Source organism: Protobothrops mucrosquamatus, unplaced genomic scaffold (assembly GCF_001527695.2).
Source record: "Protobothrops mucrosquamatus isolate PMUCROS unplaced genomic scaffold, P.Mucros_1.0 scaffold3450, whole genome shotgun sequence".
NCBI lineage: Eukaryota > Metazoa > Chordata > Lepidosauria > Squamata > Viperidae > Protobothrops > Protobothrops mucrosquamatus.
Window position 1 is genome coordinate 65,106 of NW_015389428.1, and position 11,758 is coordinate 76,863.

The 11,758-nt window shown below is 46.0% G+C and overlaps 2 protein-coding genes across 2 annotated transcripts in view; one reads left to right on the forward strand and one right to left on the reverse strand.

Annotated features, from left to right (window-relative positions):
- Window positions 1–322, forward strand: part of LOC107297666 (class I histocompatibility antigen, F10 alpha chain-like) — a 24,684-nt gene extending 24,362 nt beyond the window's left edge. Inside the window, exon 7 of the mRNA XM_015827025.2 lies at window positions 303–322. Within this exon, the coding sequence (XP_015682511.2) occupies window positions 303–322 (20 nt within the window). The remainder of the gene's footprint in view (window positions 1–302) is intronic.
- Window positions 323–4,633: 4,311 nt separating this feature from the next.
- Window positions 4,634–11,758, reverse strand: part of LOC107297667 (class I histocompatibility antigen, F10 alpha chain-like) — a 37,481-nt gene continuing 30,356 nt past the window's right edge. Inside the window, exons 4-5 of the mRNA XM_015827026.1 lie at window positions 6,925–7,034; window positions 4,634–4,770 (exon numbers count right to left, since the gene is read on the reverse strand). Coding sequence (XP_015682512.1) covers window positions 4,634–4,770; window positions 6,925–7,034 — 247 coding nt within the window. The remainder of the gene's footprint in view (window positions 4,771–6,924; window positions 7,035–11,758) is intronic.

Consider the following 11,758-nt stretch of genomic DNA (forward strand, 5'->3'; position numbering starts at 1 on the left):
TTGTTTGCTTACTTGCTGCTTCCTTGTTTATTTATGTATTCATTTATTACCTGCCTTTATTATTTTCACAAATAACTCAGGGCTGTAAACATATCCAACACACCTTCCTCCTATTTTCTTCTCCACAACAATAACCATGTGAGGTGCTTATGCGACTGGCCCAAGGTCACCTAGCTGGCTTTCATGGCTAAGGCAGGACCTGATCTCAAGCATGGTCTTCTGCTTTCTAGCCCAGTGCCCTAACCACTAGCCCAAACTGTTTCTCTTCTTTTTCTGGGCTTCCTTTTTCCCTGTTTTCCCAGCCGACTTAAGGAGCATCTGAGATCTCAGCTTCTTGCTGGGATTCCAGTCTCAGTTCAGCTGAGTCCAAGGTTTTGACAGTCCTGTCTTCTTCTGAGTTGGGAAGAGGCATTCCAGTTCTGTCCCTTTCAAAGGCTTTGTTCAAAGAGAAGGGCTTCAATGAAAATCTTCCTCCCCTCCCAGGTGCTGCTTCTGCTGCTGCTTTCTCCATTTCCCTTCCCTCCTGGGGAATGATCCATTGGTCATTGATAATCCGGTGATCCTGTCAGGGAATTGCCCAGCAGCTGTCCAAATAAAGCCAGAGAGGCTAACACGAACTTGTAGGTTTATATGATTAAATATATATAACATCTCTATATACAGCAGACTAGATAGGCAAACAGGCAAATAGCAGAGGCACACAGAAGAAAAAAGGTGGGGAAAAAGGGACACTCCCCCTCCGTCGCACCCACAGCAACCAATCACAGTGCAGTTTGCCTCAGGCAGGCGCCAGCACTCTCCAACCAATCGGTACCTAGTTAAAAACAAATAGACATAACACCTAAAGAAATGGCAAGTCGAAATGAACAGGCATGTAGCTGCCAAAGTTTCATTCTTGACATATCACCTCCCCAAAAGAAGAATGAATCTGGAAATACATAAAAACAAATATACATGCATATAGACATGGATTAGAAATTAAAACCTATATTTGTTTTATTTGTTTAATTCTATGAACTGGTGTCTGGGAACCTCAAAGTTAATTTTGCTTTGACATTACCATGCCATGTATTCAATAAACAGTAAGATTTTCAGAAACAGAATGAACCTGATGATTTATTTGAATCCTCAAGCTGGATGTTGACAACAACCCCTGTGTGTTTTGGCTCACTGCACGACCCCACTGCTCCAGCTACTAAATTTAAATATCTTAACATGATCCATTTGTATCAAAGCCAGGATCCTCAGATTCTCTGTCCTAAGAGAGGGACTGATTTGATCAGATTTGGAAGATCTGTTGCCGTGTGAGGTTGGCATCTTTGATTCCTGATGTGTCGGCAATGTCTTTTGGTTGGATCCAGAAAGGGTACTGTCTCTATTCCTGCTCCTCCTTTTGGAAACAGGGCAATAACCTCCCCTCCCTGAGATTTGGTTAGTCCCAAATAGAGATGGGAAGGCCTGGAAAAAAAACCCAGATAAAAATGGGAAAAAAACGGGGGGGGGGGGGTTTCCTGTTTTTTCCAAAACCATTTGGAAAAAACTGGACAAACAGTTTTCCCCCAATTTTTCTGGGTTTTTTCCAGGGCTTCCCATCTGTCTTTTTTTGGAGAACATTAAAGTCCTATTTCTCCCCCCCCCAGACATTAGAAACCCTTTTTCAGATTAACACATTTTGTTAAAAGGCACCAACTTTTGCAATATGCATCTTTTGAAGTGAGGTCATTAAAATTTACGCCTTCCCATCATTGACCGGCTTCCCCTGGGCTTTTCTCCTAACATCTCCTATTTTTGCTCTCTCTTTCTGCAATCTAGAATTCAGGAAAGGAGAGGATGATCTCAGGAATGACCCTTCTTGTGTGTAGAATTATTACCAAATATTTTTGTGTTTTGCATGCGAGAATCAAAGTCCAGGCTGTGAAATGAATCTGAGAGCAAATGCAAGCAAAGATGTCGATGAGAATGACGGGCGGGTAGGATTGGGGAACAGTCCAGGTTCAAAATTTTCTCAGCCTGCTATAAAAATATTATGGGCTGCCTGGAGCCCTTCAGGTAGGTTTGTCTGTTTAGATTTGTATCCCATCTTTATTATTTTATTTTATTACTGTCAAGGTTCTGACTGACGAACCCAACCAAGCAAACACCTTCGAGAAATTCCAATCTCTTAATGTAAAACTTTATTGAGTACATCATTTTGGCACACATGAAAGCAAAACCAGCTCTGGCAAGATCCCTCCCAAACTCATATAGTAAAAGCATGGAATTCTCCCTTCTCCCTCTGGGTCAGGTCACGTTGCCCAATCAAATAGAAAAATATTGTTATGAGAAAGTGTTTCTGGGTCTGGTCAAACACCTGGTGCAATGTCCTTGAGTCTCACGGTCTGAATCTTTGATGTCTTCATTCCAAACCCTTCCTTTTTCTCCTCCCCCCTCCCCGGAGTTCATTGGCAGCTGAAAAGCAATAATTATTCGAAACTTGACAATTACTTTGTATTTATTTATAAGTAACCCATAGTGTGGAATAGACATAGTACTCTTCTTCCTCCTGTTTTCTCCACAACAACAATCCTGTGAGGTGGGTTGGGTTGAAAGAGAGAGTGGCTAGTCCCAGCAGGCTTTCATGCCTAAGGCGGGTCTAGAATTCACCATTTCCTGGTGATCGGCTGAAATTCATCCAGCCTGTTTTCGTATGTGAGGCGGGACTAGAACTCACTGTCTCCTAGTTTCTAACCTGGTGTCTTCACCACTAGACCAAGCTGGTTATACAATGGCGCCCCTCCAATCAGCTTCTCTGCTGTGACTATTTTCAGTTTTCAGCAAAACCAGCCCATAGTGAACAATTGACTGCCTCAAAAATAAGTTGTAAAATTGGGTCAGTCACATGGGCGACCTGTTTTACGACCACCATGACTTAAGACTATAATGGGCAGGCTCCATTATGGTCAAAAGTTGGAAACTCCCTCTACTTGTCTCTCCCTTGTCAAGCCAAAACATTTTATTTTGAGGGGTCCTTGATGTTCTCTGAGCTTGCTGTCAGCAAACAAGACTCCTTACTAGCAGTGATGATGTTACCTAGTTAGGTAATGAAATGTCTGCAAGAAAACAAGCAAGTTCAGAGAGCACCAGGGATCCTCTCAAAGCAATGTTTCTCAGCCTTAGTAACTTTAGGATGTGTGGACTTCATCCCCCAGAATTCCCAAGCCAGAGCTACAAATACATTTCAACCCTGTGCTACAAATATACTCCTTTATTGGTACATTTTATTTTATTCCACCACCTAAATAAAACCCATATAAGTTTGAGCTGGGGGACAGCTGATCCCAAGAAGGAAGTCAAGATCAATTCTGGTTAGTCAGAGTCACACTCCAGCTTGAAGTCACCGACCAGGATAGACCTTAGTCTCCTGGGTTGTCCTCATCCAGGAACAAAAGTAGATGTTTTTGTCATTGCAGGTCTGTCACTTTAATGTCCTTCTGCAGTGTTGAATTGATCATTGTTTGTCCTATGTTTTCTCCGTAGTCTGAAACGATGATGTGAATTGAGATGGAAGCACAGGAAATGTTGCCACATGGCTCTTTGTTCATGTCAAGATGTCAACTTCCTGGCTCTGGCTGAGCTATTCGGAGTGCAATTGAATTGATGAAATGTTTGCAAATGTATTTGGATGTTTGTAAGCTTTTTAACTGCTTGGATATTTAGCGTGTAGCAAAATGTAGGCTGAGTTCAACACAGTGTGGTAAACAAAACAAGGCTATCGAAACAAGGTGGCTGTATTCACAAAGCTGTTATGGCAGAAGAAGTAAATATATGGTTTAAGGTGAAGGCCTGCTTGATACAGCAAGCTAAAATGAACCGCTTGAGTTAGAATAGAATAGAGCTGGAAGGGACCTTGGAGGTCTTCTAGTACAGGGCTTTTCAACTGGTGGTACGCGTACCATCTGTGGTACTTTGCCACGTGGCAGGTGGTACACAATTGCTAGCCAAGTGTAGCAGGGGAGGGGAATGAGCCTAAGTGAGCCAAGCAGCTGCATGACTGTCTGGGCTCGGCAGAAGCCCCAGCAGCCGGCAGGGTTCCAGCTGATTGACGCTTCCGGAAGCAGCTTGGAGCTGGAGGTAAACTGAAAAAAAATGGGGAGGAGGAGAGGAAAGGCTATAAAAGGAGATGGTGTGGGCAGGGGAAGGGAGAAAAAGACAACAGGAAAGGTTTAAAGAAATGTAATTAGTTGCCTTTTAGAAAGTTTTCTTTGAAGGTAAGCAGGCTTAATTTAAATCTAAAGCTTTTCGCAATTGCCTGAGCCTTTCAGTCTAGGATTGCAACATTGTGACATGTGACACACCTGAGGCAGCTTAAAGAGAGTTAAAAAAATGGAGTTTGTGTTTATTGCTTTGCACTTGATTCCTGTGTCTTTAAGGGTACAGCGAACGGATTGAGGGGTGCATTCTTATTACACTGTGGAAGAGTTCAGAAGGGAGAGAGCTAAGATGGGCTGACCAGGTAGCTCAGGAGTCTACAAATGTAGCAACTTTAAGACCTGTGGACTTCAACTCCCAGAATTCCTCAACCAGCCATGAGGGCTGAGGAATTCTGGGAGTTGAAGTCCACAAGTCATAAAGGGGCCATCTTTCCCCACCCGTTTTAGAGGATGAAGGGGGGGTCATATCGGTCATCAACTGCAGAATAAACCACTAGTGCCTCTGGAGCCTTATTCTTGCCACTTTTCCCATTGTCCCTCCTTTGGGGCTTCTGATTGTGTGGAGCCAGCAGGGGCACCTCTGAAATATTGGAAAAATATGAGGGGCACCATCCTCCCAAAAATCAGGAACACTGCTTTCAAAGAAAGCCACTGATAACTGACAGGATTCCTATAGAATCTTAATACGGAGTGATGGAAGTGTGATCTGTTTTGAACTGTGCCCTAGCAAAACATTGGATTATTCACCTCCCATTCTTTCTCTTTAAATTCACTTTCTAGATCAGGGGTCTTCAAACTCGGCCCTTTTATGACTCATGGACTTCAATTCCCAGAATTCCTCAGGCACGCTGGCTGAGGAATTCTGGGAGTTGAAGTCCATGAGTTATAAACGGGGCCGAGTTTGAAGACCCCTCTTCTAGATCAGCGGCCTGCAAGCTTTTGAACACCAGGGACAGGTTCTGTGAAGAGAGGATTTTCTGCAGACCGGAGAGAGCGTGGTTCTGCATGCTGCCTGCGGATGCAGCTTCCCTTGTTTGAGCAGACCGGTGCCGGTCCATGTACCGGGGGTTGGGGACCCCTGTTCTAGATTATCCTCACCTGCCCAAATACCAAACTATTATTGATTGCTGCCTCCTTCCCCACCCCCTCACCCCACCCTGTTGGCCCAGCCCCAGTTCCCCCTTGCTGCCCTCCAACCCTCTTTGGATGACAGTATTGTTAGTTGTTAAGTGTGTATGATGCCAAGCTACTCTAGTGCAGGCAGTCCTCGACGTATGACCGCAATGAAGCCCAAAATTTCCATTGCTAAGCAAGATAATTCAATTTTGCCCCATTTTAAGAACCCTTCTTGTCACAGTTGTTAAGTGAATCATTGCAGTTAAGGGAGTAACAGGGTTGTTAAGTGAATCTGGCTTCCCCATTGTGGTCATAAAGTCGCAAAAGAGGATCACATGATCCCGGGACACTGCAACTGTCGTAAATCTGAGCCAGTTTCCAAGCGTCCAAATTTTGATCACGTGACCATGGGGATGGCGTAATGGTCGTAACTGTGAAAAACAGTCAGAAGTCACTTTTTTCAGTTCTGTTGTAACTTTGAATGGTCACTAAAGAAATGTAAGTCAAGGACTATCTGTATGTTAAGAGTCCCAAAGACTAATAAACTCAGGGTTGACTCAGCATTAAGCAATATTGGAAAGATAAATTTATGCCCTTTTCCCTCAACGGAGGGAAAATCTGACTGGCCATCAACTATGAGCCTCTAGATGTATTTATACAGCTATACATTAAATTTAAAAATAGCTATATAAATGTGTCAGAAATATATTTGTTTGGAATAATTTTGCCCTAAAGAATGTGATTACAAAATTATATTTTTGCCTTTGTGAGTACATATAGAATTGTAATGTGTGAACCTATTTTTTTATCTTTTTGTTCCAGCTCTTTTTACGGATATGTTTTTTTTCCTTCTCTTCCACAATGTATGTGTGCATCACTATTGCTATTGTTTTTGTGTTTTGTTCTTTAAATAAAAAAAACTATAAAAATAAAAAGTGCATACTGTCAACTACTCCAGTATGCTAGAGTCAGCTCGGTGCTCTTTCAGTTTTATGTTGTCCCTAAGGTACTTTTTCAAAAGGCAACTGGGCTTTCTTAGTTTTTAGAGTAGAATAGAGCTGGAAGGGACCTTGGGAGATCTTCTAGTCCAGCCTCCTGCTCAAGCAGAAGAACATATATCATCTCTGACAAGTGACTGTCTAGCCCAGGGGTAGGCAACCTTGGCTCTTTTATGACTTGTGGACCAACTCCCAGAATTCCTGAGCCAGCTTGGCTGGCTCATGAATTCTGGGAATTGAAGTCCATGACTCATAAAAGAGCCAAGGTTGCCTACCCCTGGTCTAGCCTCTTCTTAAAAACCTCCAGTGATGGAGCGCCCAAAATTTCTGGAGGCAAGCTGTTCCACTGGTTAATTGTCCTCACTGTCAGGAAGTTAATTCCAGGTTGCTTCTCTCTTTGATCAGCTTCCAACCATTGTTTCTTGTCCTTCCCTCTGGTGCTTTGGTGAATAACGTGACCTCCTCTTCTTTGTGGCAGCCCCTCAAATACTGGAATACTGCTACCATATTTTCCCCAAAGTAAGATCCGGTCTTATATTATTTTTGCCTCCAAAAGAGGCAGTAGGTGCCGCCTACTGTTTCAGGCAGTGTCTTATACTTTTCTATGATACCTGCCTCACCTCGCAGTGGCGGCACCAACAGCCCCATCCAGCGGGAGCCCGCATGGCCGCTGTCCCACTTCTGCTGTGGCCGCTCGCAGTAGGAGGCCACGCGGCAGATCCCATTGCGGCTGCCACAATGAAGTGAGGTTGGTGGAGGGACTGGAGCTGCTCCACGCACCCTGCACCCACTTCCTTCAGCCCACCCACCCAGCCAGGCCATTCTTTGGTCCCTTTCACTCCCCTGGTGAGCCGGACTTCCATGCTACCCTATGGAGGATGGGCAAGGTAGACCTGGTCCCCCTCCATTGTTTCGGAGCCTGGGGGGAGTGACAGTGCCAGGCTCTGCTGTCGTTGTGCGCCGTTAGGTAAAAGAATTTGAGACAAAGTCCTGAGAATAAAAATTATGGAAGAAAAAAATGATTCCCAGCCTGAGCACAGAATAGCACAGCAGCTGCACCTGAGAGGAGAAAGGGGGAGCCCTGATCCTCAAGGCTGCCACAAAGAAGGAAAAGTCTTCATCATGGTTCAGTCCAAGCCAGGAATAAACAACATGGCGACTGCTTTAAAAAGAAGGTTGCAGTTTATAGCTGGAGGCCTCCAACCTTCCTGAATGGATTATTACATCTGCATTTCTACAGAGCTGGTTTCTGCTTGGGGGAGGGAGACTTGGGGCTATTAAGAAAAACTGGGCATGCTTTTCTGCCTCTTTAAGATTCTTTGAGGAAATATAATATTCTGCCCTTTTAATATTTCCTTCTCTGGGGTACGTACCCTCCCGGTATGTACTTTAGAATGAAGTTCAAATGGTTAAAGTACTGTGCCCAGTACACCTGTTTCGGGGACAATTTGCGAGTAGTTTTCAGTGCTTCTAGATTTTTGTGATCTGTCTATACTTCAAAAGGCACTTTGCTCCCTCCTAGTGTCTCCAGTTTAATAGAGCCCACCTGATTGTAAAAGCCTCCTTTTCCCAGATGGCCCACTTCCTTTTGCTTTCAGTAAATTTTTTCGAGGTGTAGGCGGAGGGTTGCAAAGCTCCACTTTGGTTCTATTGCAGTAATACAGCTCTGATGGCCACGTCGCTGGTGTCGGCTTGAATTACAAAGGGCTCCCCTGGGCATGGGTGCTTTAGGACCGGTTCAACAGTAAATAGTCTTTTTAAATTCTCAAAAGTGGTTTGACAGCTCATGGTCCATGCTAGTGGTTGGCCCGGTCACGGCTTCCCTCCTCCTCTGCCTGTTTTGAGTAGTTCTGTAAGGGGTTGGGCAATCTCAGCAAAGGAGGGGATGGATTGAGGGTAGAAGTTGGCAAAAGCTGGGAAGCTCTGGAGCTGTTTGTGAGTCTTTGGGGGCTGCCATTCAATTACAGCTTTCACTTTGGGTGGGTCCATTTCAATGCCCTCATTGTAAATTCTGTAGCCAAGATAATCTAATCGGGTCTGGTGAAATTCACATTTTGACAGTTTGACATAAAGCTTGGCATTCAATAGTTTCTTTAACACTTCTCTCACCAACTTTATATAATCAGTCATATTCGTGCTGTATATCGGGATGTCATCAAGATACACCAGAACCAGACTTCCGGTTTTGGGTTGCAGTGGGTGCAGGCACACGAAGAGACTCTCTTCGTTACTTGCTTTTCCTCTGCCAGTAGACCCTTAATCAGGTCAAAAAGTCACCCTGGAGGGGTGACTACCGATGAGGAGACTGTCAAGTCTGCTAACATTAGATATTCTTGCTCGACATATGTGAAGAAGCAAACATATCTTATTTAGCCTACATATCACTTCAAGGGTTAAAGCAGACATTGCTAGCCATATGAGTGGGGAGGAATGCTTGTGAATAATAACATTATCTTAGCATAGCACAGCCAAGGTCAAAGTAACAGCAGAGCGCAATAACAGAGAATAGACGGAGGAACGACTCACACTTCAAATTAATTGGAGCATATGATTGATGACTGTGAAAGGAGGGAGGGAGTTGTGCCTTGTCACGAGAGCTAAGGTGGGGGGTGTTTCAGTTCTTGGCTTTCCTCTGTTCATGCCGAATCATGTAATCTATTAAAGGATTCTTTAAGGTAATTAAGCCTCAAAGTTCTTTGAAAAGTTATTTCTTTCTGAACCATGACATTAAGCCAAGAACAAAAAACTTTTAAAACCATTTAGGGGTCCCTTACCCCAGTCACTATCCCTAAAATAACGGGGATAGTTTGACAAAGATAAGGGGAAGATCTCACCATGGAAGGAGAGGAAAGGCCTGAGGCCCACACCCCTCCAGCCGCAACCTCCCCAGGAGGGGGAGCAACAGCAGCAGCAGCTTCCCCACTGAAGGGAGTGACAGCTAATCAGCAGGAGGAAAAGAAATCCTTGCAAACTTTCCAACTGGGAGCGAGGTCAAAGCTGTCTGGAGAACTAATCTGGTCGTCAGGCTGGGAAAAACTGAGCGAAGGCTCTGCAGATTTTCATACAGCCCTGCCAGCAGTGGAGACCCAGTGGAGAACTACCCGGCCGTCTGTCACCGAAGACTTGGGTGAGTGGAGATGCCCACCTGCAGTTCGCAGTAGTTCATTAGACTACCTAGCAGAGAGATTTGAAGAGTTGGAAGTGCAGAGCGAAGAACAGCTTCCGTTGAGAGAGGCCCCCAGCCCCACCCTTGCAGAGCAAATAGTTTTTCAGCCCCTGGGGTCCCCTGCCCAGGCCCCTTACAGCGAGATGAAATCAAGCAACCCCCACAGAAAAGTGGTCACCTATCTCTGAGCCTAAATCAACTAATAGAGGCTTTGCAGCAGGTTGAGGGGAAGCAGAGGCCAGAACAGCTACAACCGGTGAGCTTAACGATTAGAGATGCCCAGCAACAACCCCCACTTGCCCAGCAGCCATTGAGAGTCCTACAGCAGCAGGAGGCATCACCAGCCCCCGCTGAACAACAGCAGAGAATCCACAAACCGCTGGATCGGCAGGCAGGAGGGGCCCAACAGCAACTGAGGGCACCACGTCAACCGCAGAGAATCCAACAACCGTTGGGTCAGCAGGCAGGGCTGGACCAACAGGAACTGAGGGCACCACGTCAACTGCAAAGAGTCCAGCAACCGTTGCATTGGCAGGCAGGATGGGGCCAACAACAACTGGGGGCACCATGTCAACTGCAGAGAATCCAGCAACCGCTGGATCGGCAGGCAAGATGGGGCCAACAGCAACTGGGAGCACCACGTCAACCGCAGAGAATCCAACAACCGTTAGATTGGCAGGCAGGATGGGGCCAACAACTGGGGGCACCCCATCAACAATATAGAGCCCAACAACTACTAGATCAGCAACAACTAGTGGTACCATGTCAACAGCAGAGAGCCCAGCAACCATGGGACCAACAACCGGGGTGGGGCCAGCCACAACAACCCCAGTGGTTCCCACAACAGCCTGTGGTTGTACCACCTTTCAAAGCAACCTTCGATGGAGATCCAGAAAAGCTGATTTTCTTTCTCAACCAAGGGCGCTCTCACTTGAACCGCTGGGCCAACCACTATCCGGACCCAGGTGCCATGGTCGACGTTATTGCATCCAACCTAGAGGGAGAAGCAGCCGAATGGCTGAATAATTTATATAGTGAACAAGCCCCTGAACTGGGAAATCCCCACGTCCTTCTGTTAGGCCTGAAAGAAAGATTTGAGGACCCATCCATGGCCCTCAAAGTAGCAAGACAAATTCACAAAATAAAACAAGCCAGAAGACCTGCCCTAGAGTATGTGCGGGAGTTCCGCAAATTAGCAGGCTGAACAGAGGGGTGGTCCGAACAATCCCTAGTTCAATACTTTGTTGAGGGATTAGACGATCATCTCTCTCAGGCCTGCATCTACCGCAAAATACCCGATCGGCTGCAGGATTGGTACCAAACAGCGGTGAAGTTAGATGTCAAGCTCTCTCGTTACAAGAAGCCTACCTCTCCTGAAATGGGACCGAAACCAGAACGACTCAGACAACAACCAACACCCTGGAGGCCCCCAACAACTGCGCCTACCGAAAGACCCAAACTTCCCATAGGGTTGCCGTTCTTGTGCTTCCGATGTGGACAACAGGAACATCGAGCAGCGAACTGTCCAGTTCCCTACCCCCAACAACAGGGCAGACCAAGACCCGCAACGAAAAAGAAATCTAATCAACAACCACCGAGAGGGAAATCCAATCGGAACAAGCAAGAACGAGCTGTCCAAGTCACCTCGCCTGCGCAGGAGGATGCCGGGACTAAGGCTGGATCCCCCCCAGCTCTACCCTCTCTCGACAGTGAGGACGAAGGGGAGAACGACCCAATGGTGAGTCGACAAATCCCGCCTTTTTCCCTAGCTGCCAAACTTATAATCCCTAAATCTGGAGTACAAATGAACTTAAATGTGCTAATAGATTCTGGATGCACCCAATGTATTATTAGTTTACCCTTTGCCTTGAAATTGGGTATTCGAGCAAAATCGCTCGCTGAACCCATGAGGTTTGAGCAAGCCGATGGGTCTCTCATGGGGGGGGCTCTTGTCACGCAAGTAACTAAACCTTTACGTCTAGAAATAGGTGCACATTGGGAATTTATTCACTTCCTGGTGGCTCCAAAAATGTCTGAGGCGGTGATCCTAGGTTTAGCCTGGTTAGACAAATGGAAACCATTCATCTGATGGGAGAAAGGAATGAGAACCGTGAGACTACCTATAGGGCCTGATCCCCCCATTGAGTCAACAGATGTTGCAGGACACCTTAGGCCACCCAACGAGCGAGCGCACATGGCCACCTCACCGCCTCCAGGCGATCCAGTCATCCCCAATGAATACTGGGACCTGGCAGAGGTTTTCAGTGAAAAAGAATGTGATGCCCTAC